At 44.2% G+C, this 19,485-nt stretch overlaps 1 protein-coding gene across 1 annotated transcript; it reads left to right on the top strand.

Moving 5' to 3' along the window:
- The first annotated feature begins 5,816 nt into the window (after positions 1-5,816).
- Positions 5,817-18,800, top strand: GREM1 (gremlin 1, DAN family BMP antagonist). Its single transcript, XM_090270377.1, has 2 exons — positions 5,817-5,956; positions 15,718-18,800. Exon 2 carries the CDS (start codon positions 15,719-15,721, stop codon positions 16,271-16,273), a length of 555 nt encoding a protein of 184 aa, XP_090126503.1. The 5' UTR covers positions 5,817-5,956; position 15,718; the 3' UTR covers positions 16,274-18,800.
- The last annotated feature ends 685 nt before the right edge of the window (positions 18,801-19,485 follow it).

Below are 19,485 nucleotides of genomic sequence, written 5' to 3'. Positions count from 1 at the left end.
CATCCACTCTGGGAATGATGGCCAGGGCAACAGCTAGAGAAGTACCAGTCCCATGCAGGAAGCAGGAGGAGTGTCTGGAGGGGGGGCAAGTGCTGAGCAAGCGGCGTTATTCCCCCTCGGACCCTGCCCCCATGTACAGTGCCACAACATGGTAAAATGGGTTGCCCTGTACTGACAAATACCCAAGGCTTTGCCCCTTACAACAGAACAGGTGCAACAGCTCTACCTAAGACACAGAGGCAAACAAACACAGGAGCCTGTCAAGATGAGGAGGCAGAGAGATATGGCGCAAAAGAAGGAATGGATCAACATTCTAGTGGGAGAACTAAGTGATGTGGAGATAGCCAACCTAATAGATGTAAAGTTCAAAACACTGGTGATAAAGATGCTCACAGACTTGACAGATATACTTAAGTACAGCAAATGCTTAAGGGAAGAAATGAAGGCTATACTAAATGAAATGAAGGAAAATCCACACAAAACCAATGGAGAAGGGAAGGAAACTGGGGTTCAAATCAATGATTTGGAACATAAGGAAGAAAAAATAAACAGTCAAGCAATACAGAATGTGGAAACAAGAATTGAAAAAATGAGGAGAGGCTTAGGAACCTCTGGGACAACTTTAAACATACCAATATCCGAATCATAGGGGTGCCAGAAAGAGAAGAGGAAGAGCAAGAAATTGAAAGCTTATGTGAAAAAATAATGAAGGAAAACTTCCTAAATTTGGCAAAGGAAATAGACATACAAATCCAGGAAGCACAGAGAGTCCCAAAGAAACTACACCTAAGGAAGACCACACCAAGACACATCATAATTAAAATGCCAAAGGTGAAAGATAAAGAGAGAATTTTAAAAGCAGCAAGAGAAAATCAGAGAGTTACCTAGAAAGAGGTGCCTATAAGACTATCAGATGATTTCTCAAAAGAAACTTTGCTGCCAAGGAGGGACTGGCAACAAGTATTCAATGTGATGAAAAGCAAGTACCTACAACCAAAACTACTCTATTCAGCAAAGCTATCACTTAGAATTAAAGGACAGATAAAGTGCTTCCCAGTCAAGGTAAAGCTAAAGGAGTTCATAATTACCAAGCCATTATTATATGAAATGTCAAAGGGACTTACTTAAGAAAAAGAAGATCAAAATGACAACCAACTCACAACTATCAATAACTGAATCTAAAAAATAAAAAGAAAATCCAACTAAGCAAACCAAAATAGGAACAGAATCGTAGATATGGGGATCATTTGGAGGGCTATCAGCTGGGATGGAGAAGGGGAAGAAACGGGGAAATGGTGCAGGGATGAAGAAGCATAATTTGTTGTTACAGAGTAGACAGGGGGAAGTTAAGAATAATATAGGAAAGGGTGAAGCCAAAGAACTTATATGCACAACCCACGGATATGAACCAAGAGGGGTGGGATTGCTGGAGGGAAGCAGGGTATTGGGCAGAGGGGAGCAAAGGAGAAAAAAATTGGGACTACTGTAACCATATAATCAAAAAAATATACTAAAATAAATAGATAAACTAACAAACAAAAAATACTGGTGAGAATGTGGAGAAACAAGAACCCTCATGGACTGTTGGTGGGAATGCAGATTGCTACGGCTACTGTGGAAAACAGTATGGAGTGTTCTCAAAAAATCAAAAATGGAACTGCCTTATGACCCATCCATTCCACTTCTAGGAATTTATCCAAAAAAACCCAACCCTGAAACACTTATTCAAAAGAATATGCGCACCCCCATGTTTATTGCAGTGTTATTTACAATAGCTAAGACTTGGAAGCATTCCAAGTGCCCATCAGTAGATATGTGGATTAAAAAAAAGCAGTGGTACATTTACACAATGGAATACTAGTACTACATGGCTGTAAAAAAGAAGGAAATCTTGCCCTTTGTGACAGCATGGGTAGACTTGGAGAGTATTATCTAAGTGAGTCAGTCAGAGAAAAGACAAATACTGTATGATTTCACTTACATGTGAAATCTAATGAACAAACTAAATAACAAAATAGAAACAAACAAAATAGATACAAACTCATAGATACAGAAAACACACTGACAGCTGTCAGAGGGGAGGAAGGGTGGGCAGCTGGATCAAAAAGGTCAGAGATTAAGCAAAAAAAGCCTCATAGACAGACAACTGCATGGTGCTTACAAGAGCAAAAAGGGAGTGAAAGGAGGTGGAGAAGGGTAAAGAGAGGGATGAATGGTGATGAAAAGAAAAAAAGAAACTTGACTGGAGGGTGAACACACAATACAATATACAGAAGATGTACAGTATTCTAGAATTGTACACTTGAAAGCTATATCATTTTATTAACCCACGTCACCCCAATAAATTCAATAAAATTAAAAATGTTTATATACTTGTATTCATATGTATATACATACATACATATACACACACATACCTATGTACATATGTAAGTACACATAATGGAGTATTTTTGAGTTTTAGAAGAGAAGTAAATCCTGCCATTTCACATGACTTGGGTGGACTGTAGGACTTCATGATAAGTTAAACAAGTCATGCAGATAAGAGAAATACTAAATGATCTCACTCATTGTATGGAATGTAAAACAGTCAAAATCATGGTATGGTGCTTATCAGGGACTGGAAGGTGGGAACAATGGAGAGCTGCTGATCAAGGGCACAAACATTCACTTGTAAGATTAATAAGTTCTGAGCCTGGTTATAGTTAATAGTATTGTATTATATTAAGATTTGCTAGGAGGGTAGATCTCAAGTGTTCTCAGCACACACAAAAAGAGGGTAACTCTGTGAGGTAATGGATGTGTTAATTAGCTTCATGGTGGTAATCCTTTTATAATGTGTATGCACCTCAAATCGTCATGTTGTACCCCTTAAATATATACAGTTTTCATTAGTCAATTATACCCCAGTAAGTCTGAGGGGAAATAAAAAATAAAGTGCTTAAAGGGAAAAAAACCACAAGATGGCAAACATAGCCTCACAATGAGGCTGAACAGCCTCAAACAGCTCTTGCAGCTCTAAGGAAAACTTCCTTCCAAAGGCCTTTGAGATTCATCCCTGAATCTGAGGAGTAGCTCTCTCTTAGCATCTTGAGAGTTAGATGAAGACACATTTAACAGACAAGTGAGCAATCAAGAGAAATAGGCTTTTCCTTTTTATAAATAAGCCAGTAGCTGAACAGGATCTACACATCTCACAATAGCCTCAACATCATTCCAAAGCAGTTTCTGTAAGTGCAATCGATCATTTAAGGATCATTGTTTAGGTCTCAGGTTTAAAATGTTCACCTGACTCCATGGAGTCATTCTACTTCTTTCCCCTCTTACTGAGATGGGTCTCAATTATGTAATTATGGTTACAGAGGGCTGAAGAGTTTTCACTCCTGTGCCTTCATCCTGATTGGATGATGGTTTGCAATGACCGGTTGAGAGCTATGGAAACACAAATACGAGGCAAAAAGCTTGACTATCTACCTAAATATTTACAAACATACTACACTATAAACTGTGAGGTGATGGCCTGTGTTCCTCATATTCGTGATGGTTATATCCTCGGCACTCCTGCTCAGTTGATAATCCTAATTAGTGGGTGTGTGCTGAACTTCCCCAATCCACAACTATTTGTTGAATCTTAATTTTGTGTTAGATACTTTGTACTCTATATGCACCGTGTAATCAAAGTGACCAAGATAGGCAAAGTCTCTGCTTTCATGGAGCTTATATTCTAGTGGCCAAGAGAGAGAAGTGACAAAAATTATGCAATGAAGTGGGGTAAAGGGCTGTGCGGTAGACGGTGAGGGGGAGGGGCGGTCAGAATGTTCCCGCTGTACAGAGCACGGTGTGAAAGGCCTCCTGAAGAGGGATCGTAGCGATTATCAACAAAGTTTGCTAGATGGAGATAGATACAGACAGACTGAGATATACGAAGCCCTGTACTGTCACGGCTCCAAAGCAGTTACTTCCAATGCAGCAGGTCAGCTCTGCTTCTTTGTGTGTTTATTTGGGGTAGCTTATATGAGCCTTGGGAAAAAAAAAAAATGACTGAAGCATTGAATTTTTTAGATTAGAACGAGTTAATGAATTTGCAAAACACGTTCCCTTTTCTTTGGAGGAATAGTTTACACGGTGAGAGGACAGCTGGGTGGTTGGCTTGGCTGATTGTTAACGGCCAAAGTATCTCGTATGTTTCTGACTCCCTGTCTGTCCTGCAGCCAATTCTGCCAGGATAAGTCTTCAAGTCCTGTTGGATGTTCCCATCCTGCAGGCAACTACCAGCTATGGCTCAAGAGAAGACTTAACAAAAAAATTATTGAAACCATTTGAAGTGCAGCACTAAGTTCATGGGAGAAACTGCCCTTCGCGCAAACAAAACATTCACACGATGAAGAGTCTCTAAACACAGAATTAACGCAGATTTCCTTCTTGTTTCATTTATTTTGGAAAATCCATTTCCAGTTCCTACGAGCGTCTAGTAGGTGCTCACTGTGTGTTGGTCCCTCCCCCCTGACGGCTGCCTAAAAGGGAGTGGGGGAAATCATGTTGTTTGGAGGCTTTGTTTTGTTTTCTCAGCCAAGTACTTAAATCACCCATGTTTCATGAGTATCCTATGATGGGTTTCATTGTTTTGTTTATTTTGCTTTGTCAGTGCCGAGACCTTCCCATTTCATTCTATAACAAACTTTTTTTCAAGTCCGACCCGTCTGAAGGAGGCGGTCTGCAGACAGACCTCGCCGCCGGGTGACTTTTGCACGGGCTGTAGCTTCACCACAAAACTCACGGCCTCTTGTAGGAACCAGTTTTCAAGCTGAAAAGAGCGAACGACAGTGTTCGCTCCTCTCTCGAAAACTACGCTCTTGGTACGTTCGACTCAATTCATCGTGTTCTCAGTAACGAATACAGAATGTGACACCGGTTTTTCACATTCGGAGGTTTTTGCCTTCAATTTCTGGGAAGTTATTTCCTCGTCCGACGTTTTATTTTCCTCACTTATTAACCTTTAACATGCTACACAGATCCTCCTCTCCCGGCGACTGTTCTCTCCCCCTTTAAAACGGCGCAGGAACGGAAACGCTGACTTCTGCGGGTCCTGTTAGGTCTCCCCTGCCCTCCGCCCCGCTCCTCCTTTCTGTGTACGCACAGCCGAGGCCGCGGCTTCTGAGCGGAGAGAACCCGCGGCGGGCGAGGAACGGAGGAAAGGAGGGTGTCGTGCTGGCGGCCGGCGAGCCCACCTGGGTTAACTGGGGGCGCCGCGGTCAGCGCCTTCGAAGTTGGGGGCCCTGCGCGGGGCCGCGGCGACCGCTCCACCAGAGCACCCCGCAGTCCCGACCCCTCCACTGGGGAAGAACCGCCTAGTCCCTCCTGACCCCACGCGCCACGCCGTTCCTAGTGCCGTCTGCGTGACCCAGCCCGTCGCGGGGCGGACGCGGGCGGAGCGGCGCTGGCGAGAGAAGAGCTTCGGCCTCGGCGGAGGAGGAACGAGGGGCCGGGAGCCGGGGGGATTTCCTCCTGTGCTTCCCCCTCCAACGGGAGCGGAAAATGTGATTTGCTGTGCATTCCAGGCGCGGTTCCCTGGGGTGACCTCTCCCAGCCGGCCTGGGCGGGGGGAGCAGACAAAGAGGCGAGGCAGGCGGAGAGGGGACCCCGCGGGGAGGCCGGAGGGGTGCGGGGGGCGGGGGCAGTACCGGGAAAGGGGGCGGATAGCGGGCACCGCGGCGGCGGCGCTCGGCCAATAGGGAGGCGCGGCCCCAGGCGCCGCGCTCGGCCGCCGGCTTTTAAACGGGAGACGGTGCGATGCCCCGCACTCGGTGCGCCGTCCGCGGACCGGGGGACCCAGTGTGCAGCCGAGCGGCACTCGCTGTCCCCCTGACCTTGCGCCGAGCCCCGGTGGCTCTGGCCGCGGCCGCACACCGCGCCCCGCGTGGAGAGCGCAGGCCGCGAATACCCGCCGCATTGACAGGTGAGCTCGGAGGCACGGGCCTGGGTGTGTGTGTGTGTGTGTGTGTGTGTGTGTGTGTGCGCGCGCGCGCGGAGGTTTGCAAAACTACTCCCGCATTCGGGTGGGTGCAGATGCGCGGCATAGAATAGACTGAGGCCTTGCGGTTTCCTTGGGTGAACCAAGGAGAGGCATTGCGGGGTCGTTCCTGCCAAGGTCGTGGCTAATATGACCTCACCTTGTGCCGTCTGCAGGGACAGGCTGGGAAAGAGGATCTCAAGAGCGAGAGCGAAGGCCCCGCATCCCATTTCCAACACCCCAGGGCCGCGCTAACGCGCCCCCGGTGCGCGTGGCAGATGCGGCGCTGGCGGCTCCTGTAAGGCAAGGGCACGGGGTGCCTGACGGCCAGAGCCGGGCGCAGAGGGCCAGCGAGCGGAAGAAGTAGGGAGCAGCGGGGACTTGCAGCTCGGCAGCAGTCGCCTGGCAAGTTAAACTGAGAGGGTCCCATGCACTTGAGGCGGCGGGGCTAGGGCTAGGCTACCTCTCGGGGAGCCCGTCAGAGTGCCAGGAATGATTCTACAGTGGGGTGGAGGAGTGATCTAGAGAAGCAGCGATTGGGCCCATTTGCCCATTCTCAGGGTGAGATGGAGACTCGAGCAAGAGCAGAGCCGCGGGGTTCCGCCGCAGAGGAAGCAGGAGGGTCGGGTGTAGGGGATACTTGGTCCCGGACGCGGATTCCAGAGTCCTTAGTGCTCACACCGCACGCACCCACGTGCTGGCAGCACACTCGTGGGCGCTCGGTTCCCTGTTTCAGGCTTCTCTCCGTCCCATGAACGCCTGGGCTGAACCTTGGACGTCCAGACTCCAGCAGCGACAATCCGTCGGGTCCCACATCCGAGGGTACCCTTTAGTTTGTGTGCTAGAGGGTCCCACCTAGCCTCGTCTTAATGATCCTTGCTAGCGACGGACCACGCGGGACTGGCAGCAGGAGGCTGGTCTCTGGCTTGGACGCCCAGGTCATCTGTCCTTCATCTTCTCCCGCTGCCTCGTTCACACCGCTGGCCCCTCTGCAGCTCTACGATCAAGGCCAGAGGGGTTCGGGCCCTCCGGGCTTCGGGGCTGACACCTCATCAGCCACAGTCATTTGTAGACTTTAGGCTCGGGAAGTACAGACGCGCCCGCGCGCTGGCTTGGCATTGTCTTCGGATCCCAGTTCTGCCTTCGGGGCGCCCCAGACAGGCGTTTCTCCGAGCCGACAACTCTGACGGTCCCAGGGCAAGGTGAGGGCAGACAGGAGGTGACCAAGGCTTTGCAATAAAGCTCTTCCCGCACTCCCAAAGCTGGCCTGAATGTGCTCCAGGGTTGAACCCAGTGCTGCCTTCTGCTCCCCTGCCGACTCAGACACCAGGTTCTCTTAGACAGAAATATAACCTCAACGTTAGGGGTTAAAATCTCTTCTTAAAAAATGGTACAAGGGCAGAGAGGTGACCATTGGTAGGTAATTGGATCTGCTGCTAGAAAGAGCAGATCGAGTGGTGTGCGCCTCTGTGTATGTTCCTGTTGGAGATGGTACCAGGACAAGAGTTGATTAAAATAATATATTGTGTTAAGTGGGTCACCAGGGATTTAAACTGTCCCAGGGACCCCAGAGTAGTGGCTTCCTTCTGGCTGTTACACAAGTTAAATAAATAGTGGAGTAGAGGTTAAGATAACCCCGGCCCAGGGTGAGGAGTCTTCTTTCTCCCCAGGGCTTTCCAGCTCCCCCTCCTCTTTCTTCTTTTCTTTTTCTTTTTTCTTTTCTTTCTGGAAGCGGGGGAGGGGGCATAGGAACTTGAAGGGGTGGATTTTTCAAAGCAGTGAGGGGACATCTTAAGAAAACTAGATTATCATCTCCTCCCTGGCACACTCAAGTGTCTACAACAGTAATTTGATTACTACCACTGGATATATCGCACTCTCCAATGGTTAACTAATTATTTAAGGGTTATTTAGTTCTGGTGTGTGTGTGTGTGTGTGTGTGTGTATGTATGTGTGTATAACCCCCAAGTAAGTTAGAAACTAATGTCTTTTGTAAACTTCATAATTTCAGAGATATCCTCTTTTCTTAAAGTTCATGTTGAATGAAATGTTTTGGTAACTCACCATCTATAGGAAATTCAAGTTGGCTGATAGTCTTTAGGTGAGTGCCTGGTTAAATAGGGAAGAATAGAAATTTATTAAGTGCCCACATCTCTAAAGGAGAGCTGCCTGCCTGCCTGCCTTGTCTTCTAAACTGAAGCCCCCCATCTTCTAAACTGAAGCCCCCGTCTTAAGTATAAATTCAAGAACTTTTATGCCACAACCCTTCCCCCAACAAGAGAAAAGCTGTGGAGCATATCCTAGAACAGAGTAAATGATGGATAAACCTAAGTGTTTGATGGAAGAGAAAACAGGAGGAGGTAGGGGAGGTGACTGTAGCACCCACTGAAAGGCACAGATCAGGCAAGTGTTACCAGCTCATGTCATACATCTGCAAGGAATTTTCTTTCATTTTAACATATGCTCTTAGAAAAGCAAAGTACAACGGTAATTCCTGGGACAAGGAATTTTCTTCACAATGCACATGAAGATAAAAAAGATAATTATTTAAATTTAAGGTATTGTTCAAATTTTATTGCATTAGAAACAAATCTGTGTGTCCCTTGTTAAATACTGTGGGGGGTGTCCACAGAATAGTGGTTAGGATATGTGTTTGGGGGCTACATAGAACTGGATTCAGACCTTGGCTCTCCTGCTTGGGAGCTGTGTGGCCTTGGACAGATTCCTAACTTCTGAGTCTGGGTTCCCTGATTGGTAAAATAAAGACCACATTATCTATCTTATATCTTGTTGTGGAAAATAAATGATAAGATTTGCTCAGCATTTAGCATAATAACCTGGCATAGTAAAAGTTTAAAAATGTAGGTGACTCTTATTATCAGTGGTTGTATTGTGAGAGTAAGTAACATTCTACAGCACCAGGATATATTCCAAGATGGTTCTGAAATTAGATTCTAAATCCCACTTACACAGGGACACACATACATCTTTCACTATGAGACAGAACATATAACTTGGCTGTCTCTCCATAGTGCTGCTCAATGAACATTTAATATTTATTATTTTCTAACTTATTTCCTATTGACTGCAAGAATTCTACACAATCATTACCTTCACACACACACACACAAATCTCCCTATGTGCTGAGAACTCCTGGGATGCTTTACTACTAGGTGGTCTTCTCCCTGTCCTCTGTGATCTTAGGCCCCAGCCTGATTTAACCTGAATGGGCTTCAAAATCGGGAGGTTGTGGTGAGGATACTTGCAGTACATACAGGATGAGACTTCATGGTCTACTAGTTTGCTGACCACCCTCTTGTACAACTTGTCAGAAAAAAAGAAAATCAACTCAGTATATTTTTAAATTCTCTACTTAACTTCTAAAAGTTGCTAATGTTTTTAAAAAGTGAAAATCAAAATAGAAGTAACCTTGCCCTTCTCAAAGATTTAGTCCTGAGAAAAAAGAACAGAGTATTATCAGATCTGGCCTGCACTTAGAGTAGTTGCTGTCAGTTCCTTTATTTTTTTATGCTGGGAGAATCATTTGATGCCGTGACTGTTGAATGTCTTTCTAAAACTTTATTCATCAGGAGGAATTGATCAGACATTGAGGCACAGACATCTGGCTTGGTGACCATTGTCTCTTCACTGTAATTTCCACTGAACACTCCATTTAACTGATGATAAGCAGGTCGGTTAGATAAAATGAGAAATATAGCAAGAAGAGGGCGGAAAGGACCTGGCCTAAATGTTCCCAAAGACACCAAGGACATTGGAAATGGGTCACACATAGTATTTTTAATTTTGATTCCTCAGAATTAGATCATGTGTTCTTAGAGCCTTGTGAAGACTGGAATAAATCACCATGACCTGCACAGGACAGAGGTGGTTAATCTGGCTTATCTTGTGTGCAGACGTTTGCCCTTTGTCACTAAGGGAAATGTGGAGGAAAGCATCAGGTAAAGAAGACCGGCTTTGAGAGGGTCTATATCCTCTGGGACAAGTGGATTGGAGGGGAGGGAGGACAGTAATAAAGGTGGAAAATGTGGGGTTGAGGTGGATCTTACTGGTGGGAAACAGGAGCAGAAAAAGCTCACCATGATAATATGATCCCGTTACTTGGGGGAGAAATTCATTAATGGGAAATTGAGGCAGGGTTTGAAAAGAAGAATATTGTCTGTAAAGGAAACTTAAAGGAGGTCTTTGTGGGTGTCACTCTGGATCCATGACTTGCAGCTTTAATTTAATGACATGAGTGGGTCATTTCATGAATGCAAGTCACCAAAAATGTTTGCAACTCATGGTAGGACGTAAGTGATAATTCATAGGAACCTAAATCTGGATTAGCATTTGGGTTGAGTTTTTATAATGGGGCACTCTGCTAGGTGTTGATGTGGAAAAGGATCGTCCTCAAGGAATTTACATCTTCTCAACTTCCTTCATGTCTAGGATATTTATAAAGTGCAGATTATTTGGTGGCTGTACAAATGGGATTCCAAGAGCAAAACAGTCCTATATCCTTCACGGAATAATCGAGACCAGTTTGGTGTGGGGGGAGGTCGGATGATTGACCACAATGACTTGATAGAGCAGTGGGTCCAGTACTACTTACAGTTCTCACCCCCATCACTCCTACTTACGTGGACTATGCAGAGTCGTTCAGAGAATTGCTGTTTGCTGAGAAGCTGAGGTTTCTCTTGATTGAGATTCCAGAAGTTGGTTTTCACTCCTCTCCAAATAACTAGTTAATCAGGTTTAAGAACTCCAAAACCTCACAACGAGTGCTGAATATCTTTGAAGAATAGGCCTTTTATAAATGCAAAACCATTTCATAATATTTTCCACATCTAATAAATCTTATTTGGAGACAAATTTACTTGTCTTATTAAGAAAATAACAGCCTGTCATTCTAGACCCCTTTGGCTTATGGGGTACACATGCTCGCATAGGAACAAGAAGTCTGTCCAAACTAAAGCTGAAAACCACAACTGACTAATTTTTGACTTTCTACTTTATGGTTTGTTTCTGCCACAGTGAAAACAATAGCTTCAATTAGAAACTAAACCCCACAGCATTCCCCATGGGATCAGGTAAAAAGAGGTGGGTATTTGGGGTTTGCCTAGACTGGAAGGAGTTTGCTATACTGAGGGCTGTGCTGCTCATTGGTCTGAAGGAAAGCATTTTAAAATGCAAAGAATGGAAACTCTAAATCAATGTGGTTTGTAATAATCATTCATTTAAGAGCACCTACTGTGTGCCAAGCACTGAGGATAAGGCGATGAGTAAACCCTTGACTCTCAGATTAGGTTTTTATTTAATTACAGATGTGAAAATGCCAGTAAGTAAAAGCTGAGTACAAAGAAGGTCCTAAGTTGATCTGCAGAAAAAAATAATTACATTTTTACACAGATGTTTGTGGGAGGGGATGACCTCATACATGACCTTGTCATATGCATTCAACATATATTCCCAGTCAGTCTCAGAATGGCCTCTGTGATGTGGGCTGTGACCCTCTTACTCAGGGAGGGCTGAATTGTCCTCGAAGGATGGGGAAAGATCTTGGGTATAGGTCTAAGGCTGTCTTACGGCCCCTCTTTGAAATGGACAGAGACTGCCCTGTCTGGGTAACCCAGTTGGTTAGAACGTCATCACTGATATGTTGGGGTTGTGGGTTCGATCCCAGGTGAGAGCACATAAAAGAAGCAACCAATGAATGGTTAAGTAAGTAGAACAACAAATCGATATCTATCTTTCTCTCTCTCTCTCCCCCCTCTTCCTTTCTCTTCCTCTCTTTCTCTGAGTTCAGTTTTAAGAGAAAGAAAGAAAGAAAGAATGAAAGAAAAAGAAAGAAAGAGAAAAAAAGAAAGAAAGAAGAGACTACTTGAGTTTTGATCTGGGCCCTAAATTGAATAAACAGCGGAAACTGGGCAAAAATACATTTACAGTTGTAAGTACACAAAAGGCAGAGTTTATTCTTATATTATTATGTATTAATTATTGTATTATTTATTTGTGTTATAACTGTAAGCCTACTCTTGTCCACCTTTGTGTCTGCTGAGGAGACTGAACTGTCATGGCTCAAGTTCTCCTGGTCTCTGGAGAAAATCAGCACTGTTTTATAACTGAACTTCTCTCATGAGTGATTTTTTAAAAGAAAAAACAAGGGAATTAATTTTTTTTGTTGTTGAGGCAAAAAAGGGCTCTGTTTAAAGAACAGGGATGTTGTAACATAAACTGACAAAAGCCAGGGAGTCTACAGTCAGAACAGAGAGCTAAATGTCACATTATCAGCTCCAAACTTGAACTTGCCCCAAAGTATTAGGTTAATGTTGGGAAGATGGTGCCATTTAGGGCTATTTTACATTTAATGTTTAATTATCTTAATTTGACATCCTTAGGGTCTTTACTTATGGGGACTGTCCCTTAGAGAATGTAGATTCCCACACTACCTTTGTCTTTGAAAAGTAATTGCTCTAGCCAATAGTACCTGCTTGTACAGTTCCTGGAGGTAGGGGCACAGTAAGGTTACTATTCAATTGCACTTTGTGGCTATAACGTGTAACACGTGCTCAGAAGAGAGCAGGGAAATGGGTGCTTCAGAGCTTTGTGCTTCAGTTCAGAAAACCATGGTGGGGAGCGGGGAGGGCAGGGCAGGCCAGGGGAAGCTTCAGGATTCAGGTCAGATTTGGTGTGATGGCCTATGGAGGGAGGCTGTGAATTTGAAACTGCTCTCTTGGAAAAGGAAGTCCTTTCACATTTTAATAAGTCCCTCATTACACTATGGTTGCACATGCTACAGGCCTTCCTACCCAAAGTTTGCTAGGAAGGAAGACCAACTGAATCAGACTCTGCATTTTAATGATGTCCCAGGTGATTACCTGCGGTCAGGTTTGAGAAGCTCTGTCCCAGGACAATCTTAATAGTCTGATGCTTCTCTGTTGCACTCTCCTTTATAAAAATATTCTTCTGCTCCTCCTCTTCTTCCTTTTCTGTCTGCCCCACCTTCTCTGATTTATATTCCTTACTCAATTTTTTCCCCTCCATCCTTGCTTTATCATTCTATATTTTTTTTTGGGGGGGGGTAGGGGTCAGTTTTCCCTTTGCCTCCCCCATTTAATAATTTTTTTGTCATTGTCTATATGCCATTTCTCTTTTTGATCCTTATCTAAATCCAGACCTATCCACAATAGCTCACTGTCACTAATATATTCAACATGTCTGTAACATATTTTAATGTAAATATTTGCACATACCTGTTCTCTTGTGACTTTTCTACCTGCTAAATTTTATACACACACACATATATGTGAATGACATATTTTACCATTTAAAGTAGAAACATGTATATCTTTGTGTAAAGAATGATATAATGAATATCTGTTCTCAGTTTAAAAATGAGAGTAAGTGGGAGGTCCAGGAGGCTATGAGTTATGAGATCTTTCTGATAAAGTAATTCATTCTGTCTGCAGTACTGTCATACATTTGGTTAGTTCTCAAATTGCTTTCACTTTTACATCAGATTTAATCTAAACAACCTATCTGGGGAGATAAGGTATTTGTAGCTTTGCTTAAATGAAGTACTTTATTGAAAAGCAATGTGATTTTCTTCAGGTCAGATAGCAAGTTGCTGCCCCAGGATTTCAAATAGGAACTCAGTCATGACTTTGGTCTGGTGCTCTTCCTGTGAAGTATTCTCCCTCTGTCAAGTGCTCCCTGGTCTCCTCACCAGTCTCCTTCTGATGGCTGATAACAATGAACATCTCATAAGTACCCAACCACATGAACAAGGCACAGCTCAGGAAGCACTGAGGTTGGTTAGGGGGAAATACTGGGAGACTTTCCTGACAGGTGAAGCCCTCTGGACAGTGAGGCTAATTTGTCTTTGCTATAAAGCAAGATAGAAAATGTTTCCCCAAAGAGGTGCAAGGTAATCTGGCATTGAAATAGCAGGATCTTATTAAATATTGTCAAATACAAGAATGAATACAGGGGCTTTGGCCAGGTTGCTTAATTGATTAGCATGTCTTCCCTATACTCCAAGGTTGTGGGTTCAATCCCCAGTCAGGGCACATACAAGAATCAACCAATGAATGCATAGATAAGTGGAACAACAAAAATCAATGTTTCTCTCTCTCTTTCCTTTTCTCTCTCTAAAATAGACAAATACATTTTTTTTAAAAAAGAATGATTAAGGTAAGTGACCATTATACACAATCAAATGTGGTTGTTGTCAGAAGCCAGGAAGAAATTCCCATGGGAGCAAATGCAATGCAGAGGGGGGCCCTGGCTGTGTTCACATCTAGACTTATTCGCTCTGTGACCTTGGGCAAGCTACCTCATAGTCTGATGGCCAGGAACGTAATAGGAATTATAGTACCAATTCATAGAGATATTGTGAAAACTAAATGAAATATTTTACATAAAATGTTTAACAAGTGCCTGAAAAAATATTAGTTGCTATTGTATGTACCGCTCAACTGTGGGATACAGTAGGCGATTTCGTCCATGTGTCAACATCACAGAGTTCATGAACCTAGACAGTCTAGGCTACTACACATCGAACTATACGGATACCTATTTCTCCTAGGGCATAAGCCTGTACAGCATGTTACTGTTCTAAACAACACGAGATTAAATTAAGCACAAGAGGAAATGGCTTCCTCACAAGATGTGGTAAACATAAGATGTGTCAAGGTGTGAGGTTGCGCTGCCTCCAATGCCCCAACTTGGTTGGAAACTCCCTGTCCAGCAGAGATTTTAGGACCATGGCAGAACAATTTATCCAGGACACTGTATTTTGTCTGGGGGGTTAGGGAGGCGGCTAATCTCTCTAGTGGAGAAGAGAGCTGAACTTCCGTCTTCCGTGTCTTTTATTGAGGAGGGGATTTGGGAGATATAAGGTCAAAACTTATGAATCATCAATAAGCTTTCAGACGCTTGGGTTACAGTTGACAGTTACTGATTACAGATATCATTATAGAGAACACAGTGACAAGTCTGTGTCAGGGTCTATTAAACATCCTGATGCCATGCTGACATCAGGTGCAAGGCTTCATACATTCTTAGCTACAGATTGTTTATAGTTAACTAAGAGATAAGAAAAGCGGAGCAAGCTCTAACGCATAATATGCATCCTTTAAATCCAATTCCCATGGAAACCCTCTGAGTGGCCTTCGGTCCTGTCTATCTCACAGCCTTCTGGTTTTCCACTGAGACTTAAAGGCCGCCCAGGGGGGCCTGCCTCACGGCTTGGGCTACAATTCCCAAAACCACAAGGAGCAGCCCCCACAAAGGTGTTTTACAGCAAACATTTTTTCATAAGTAGAAAGAATGCACTCCAAAATAACAATAAAAATTTAGTACAGTGTAGACATAAACCAGTAACATAGCCATTTAGTATTATCAGTATTATGGGCTGTACATAATGGTGTGTGCTCTGCTTTTACACGGCTGGTAGCGCATGGGTGTGTTCACACTGGAACCACTGCAGATGCATGACCCATGCATTGGGCTCTCACATTATCATGGCCACAATGTCACTAGGCAGAAGGGATTTTTTAGCTCCATTATAATCTTACAGGACCACTCTTTGTATCTGCGGTCCATTATCAACCAAAGTGTTGTTATGCAGCACATGGCAATAGTAACGTTTTAATAAATTAACTTTTCTATTTTTTCTGTCTCCCGTCGCCATTCCTTCCTTTAGCATGAGCCGCACCGCTTACACCGTGGGAGCCCTGCTTCTCCTCTTGGGGACCCTGCTGCCAGCTGCTGAAGGGAAAAAGAATGGGTCCCAAGGTGCCATCCCCCCGCCAGACAAGGCCCAGCACAATGACTCTGAGCAGACTCAGTCTCCCCAGCAGCCTGGCTCCAGGAACCGGGGGCGGGGCCAAGGGCGAGGCACTGCTATGCCAGGGGAAGAGGTGCTGGAGTCCAGCCAGGAGGCCCTGCATGTGACCGAGCGCAAATACCTGAAGCGAGACTGGTGCAAAACCCAGCCGCTCAAGCAGACCATCCACGAGGAGGGCTGCAACAGCCGCACCATCATCAACCGTTTCTGCTACGGCCAGTGCAACTCCTTCTACATCCCCAGGCACATCAGGAAGGAGGAAGGCTCCTTTCAGTCTTGCTCCTTCTGCAAGCCCAAGAAATTCACCACCATGATGGTCACACTCAACTGCCCCGAACTACAGCCACCCACCAAGAAGAAGAGGGTGACACGCGTGAAGCAGTGTCGTTGCATTTCCATTGATTTGGATTAAGCCAGGACACCCCGCCTGTCCTAGGGCTGCAGCCCCAGGCGGGTCCAGAGCCAGACCTAAAACAGCCTGATTCAAACTTAGCTTAACCGTAGAGGCAGAAAGAACTACCAGCTGCCTCTTGACAGGCACCTGCTAATACTTAGTTCGTGTGCATGAGTGTGCCTAGGTGCCTGTGGCTGTTCGCAGACACCAGAGGAAACACAGTCTCTGCTAGAGGGCACTTCCTATTACCTAAACGAATCTGCTTCCACAAGGGATGGCACTGAAAGCCCACGCCACCCAAGGCACATTTAAAAGATGCAGGGTTGAGCTCTGCTTCTGCCTTTGTCTTCCGTGAGCCCTTCTGGGGACCAGAATCTCTCTTTAGAATGAATGTTAATGGAAGAGGCTACTCCAAGGGCAGGAGACGGATTTCAGTGCTGTATAAGACTTGGAAAACGTATGTCAACCTGTGCTTGCTTCCTGCCTTCCTCCTCCCTTCCACAGTCAGCCCCGTCTTAGGATCTCAGTGACTGTTTCAGTCTAATCTATTTTCCAAGGGTTCTAAATTACCGCACTCGACCATGGATGTGAATGTTTCCTATTTTTGGAAGACCCTTCAGACTCTGGGGGAGGCTGGTATAGGCAAGGGCCGGAAAGATGGAGTGAGAGAAGAGAGGGATTGAATGTGAGGACCAACTGGACACACCAAAATTCATTAGGGAGATGTGCAGGGTCTTGGAAGGCCAACCCCAAACACGGTGAGACCCCTGTGTTAGTTTTTCCCTGGTATTTAACAGAACCCAAGGGAATAGAGGAGAAGTGAAATTGTATAAAGTAAAATCATTAACCATGGCTGTCACTCTGATTTGCTGAAAGTAGTTGGGACCCAATACCAAACTTAAAACATAAATACTGACCCTCTTAGTTTCAGAACCAAGTGAATGAGCTGAGTCAAAACAGGCCCTTCTTGCTTTGCCCCTGAGCTGGACAATAAATATAGTTCAGAACCCCCTCTGCAGGAATAGGAAAAGAACAAAACCTTCATAAGCAGAAGGTCCACATCTCTTGCTTGGTTATAATTATCTCTTTTGCAGTTCACTGTTTCTGTGTAATGCTTCTGAGAGCCACAGCCCTGTGTTGTAAAGATTCTGTCTGCTCAGTATGCCTGGCAGTGAAGAACCAGGCTAAGAGGAGACTTTGGGGCCTGCTCATTTTAGCTACAAGTGTACTTTGGGTCTCTGTTTTAGTCATTGATAGGAGTTTGAGCTGGAGAGCAGAGGGGAGTAAGGGAATAAAGGAGACTGCCTCTGGCTAAGGAGTAGTGTCGGGCCTGGGAAGAGATGTGAGGAACACGACTTCCTCTTCCTTTGCCCTCCCAGGGTCTAGTGGGAACTCCAGGTAAGAATGCAGAGCATTTGGCTTCATTAGCTGTCCCCCGACTGCTGGTGGGATTTGTGTAACATTGTAGCTGTTCAGAACCTACTGGTAGAGTCTGTCTTCAAAACTTGGGCTGCTGGCCATGCCTACTTAGGGTCTAATGGCCAAAGTGTGGTGGGGGTGAACTGTACTGCATTTTGGGTTTGACGAACCTGTTCTCTTCAAGCCTGAGGTTTTATAAGTAAACTGCCCTGCTCCCCTCAACACTTTTTCATTGTACCATCTCATCCTCACCGGCTGAGTCAAGTGTAACATGGGAAACAGACACTGTTGACTTGCATTGCAGTTGCCCATCAAGAAAGATCAAGGCTCCAGCATTTAAAGATCCATTGTGACTAAAGAGGCTGTTTTTATGTTATTTTTGTTTTGGTTTAGTGTTATCCCATTAACAACTAAGCAGAAACCATATTTTGAGGCAGAAGTTATTTTGAACACCCAAAACATTGGGTCTAATTTTAAAACTCTTAAAGTCACTACTGATGACCCTACTACACCAGGCAAAGTTGTGGGGACAGGTTGCCTCTGCATTTCGTATACACTGTATCCCCCCCTGCCCCAAATCTTTCTATTGTCCACATCCTCCAACAGTAAAGCATAGAATGTGTTTGACTGAACACACAAATGCTAAGCCAGAATTTTGAGGGAAGGGGTGGAGCAGGGGAAGAAGAGAAAGGGGAAGGAGCTGAAAATGTAAAACCATACTAGAGAGGGAAAAAGACATTCAGAACAGGCCGATGCTGAATTTCTCTTTTTGACTCTGCCACAAACATGCAACTGTGTTAAAAAGAGATGGCTTAAGCTGGCAGCAGTAATCTTTTATTCGCATGTACCACGGTCTTGCATTACGTTGAATTTGGCTTAAGTAAAGAGAATTTCCTCAAAATGAACTTCACTGGGATAATCAGCATAACTGCTCTCAAAACACAGCACTAGCCAAAGAAGGAACTGCCTGCTGTTCTTACTGTGCCTATATTAAGACTAGCACAAGGACGGTGTATCTTCCAACATTTACTGAAAGTGCCATATCTGTTACATAATGTATTGGAGTCACAAATGATGTGATGATAGGTTTTTTCATTGCTACAGTAGAATTTTTTTAAATGGCAAGATATCTTGATCTTTCGTATTAAAATAATGCCAAACACCAAATATGAATTTTATGATGTACACTTTGTGCTTGGCATTGAATAAGAAAAACACACAAAACACACATCTTGCAAGCCTGTAAATTTGTTGTTGTTGTTGTTATTGTAGTTCTTCAAAAAAAGTTCAAAATGTAAGTGAAAAACCTGGAGGAAAGGATAATTTCCACTGTGTGGAATGTGAATAGTTAAACAAAAAGTTATGGTTATTTAATGTAATTATTAATTCCAATCCTTTGGTCACTGTGATTTCAAGCATTTGCTTTCTCCTTTATTTGACTGCCTTTGAGTTGAGCAAAGAAGAGACTGGCACATTGTATGCTGTTGGAAGCTTTTATCTGGTCAGAGGGAAAGAATAAGATCTTGACACATCTGGACATGCATCACAGAGTCAAGATCCAAGCTTTTATCTTTTTCAATCGAATGTTCCTTAAAGGTTAACATTTCTGAGGCAATATTAAGAATAATTTTAAATGTTATTTTGGAAGACTTATGATATGTGTGTACAAACAAATAGCAGGTAATAGTGAATAGTTCACAAGTCCTTTTAAGGAGAAAATCTAAAATGAAAAATGTATGTGCAGAACATTTATAAGCGACAAGTTCATGCTTAAGAGTAAAGTAGTCTATTGATTTGTCATTCTCAAGATA

This window comes from Furipterus horrens, unplaced genomic scaffold, assembly GCF_987537825.1.
Source record: "Furipterus horrens unplaced genomic scaffold, mFurHor1.1.pri manual_scaffold_3, whole genome shotgun sequence".
NCBI classification, from domain to species: Eukaryota; Metazoa; Chordata; class Mammalia; order Chiroptera; family Furipteridae; genus Furipterus; species Furipterus horrens.
This window is presented reverse-complemented; position numbering and strand designations above follow the sequence as displayed.

Coding starts and splice junctions, on each gene's coding strand:
- GREM1 (XM_090270377.1), top strand. CDS start 15,719: ATGAGCCGCACCGCTTACACCGTGGGAGCCCTGCTTCTCCTCTTGGGG.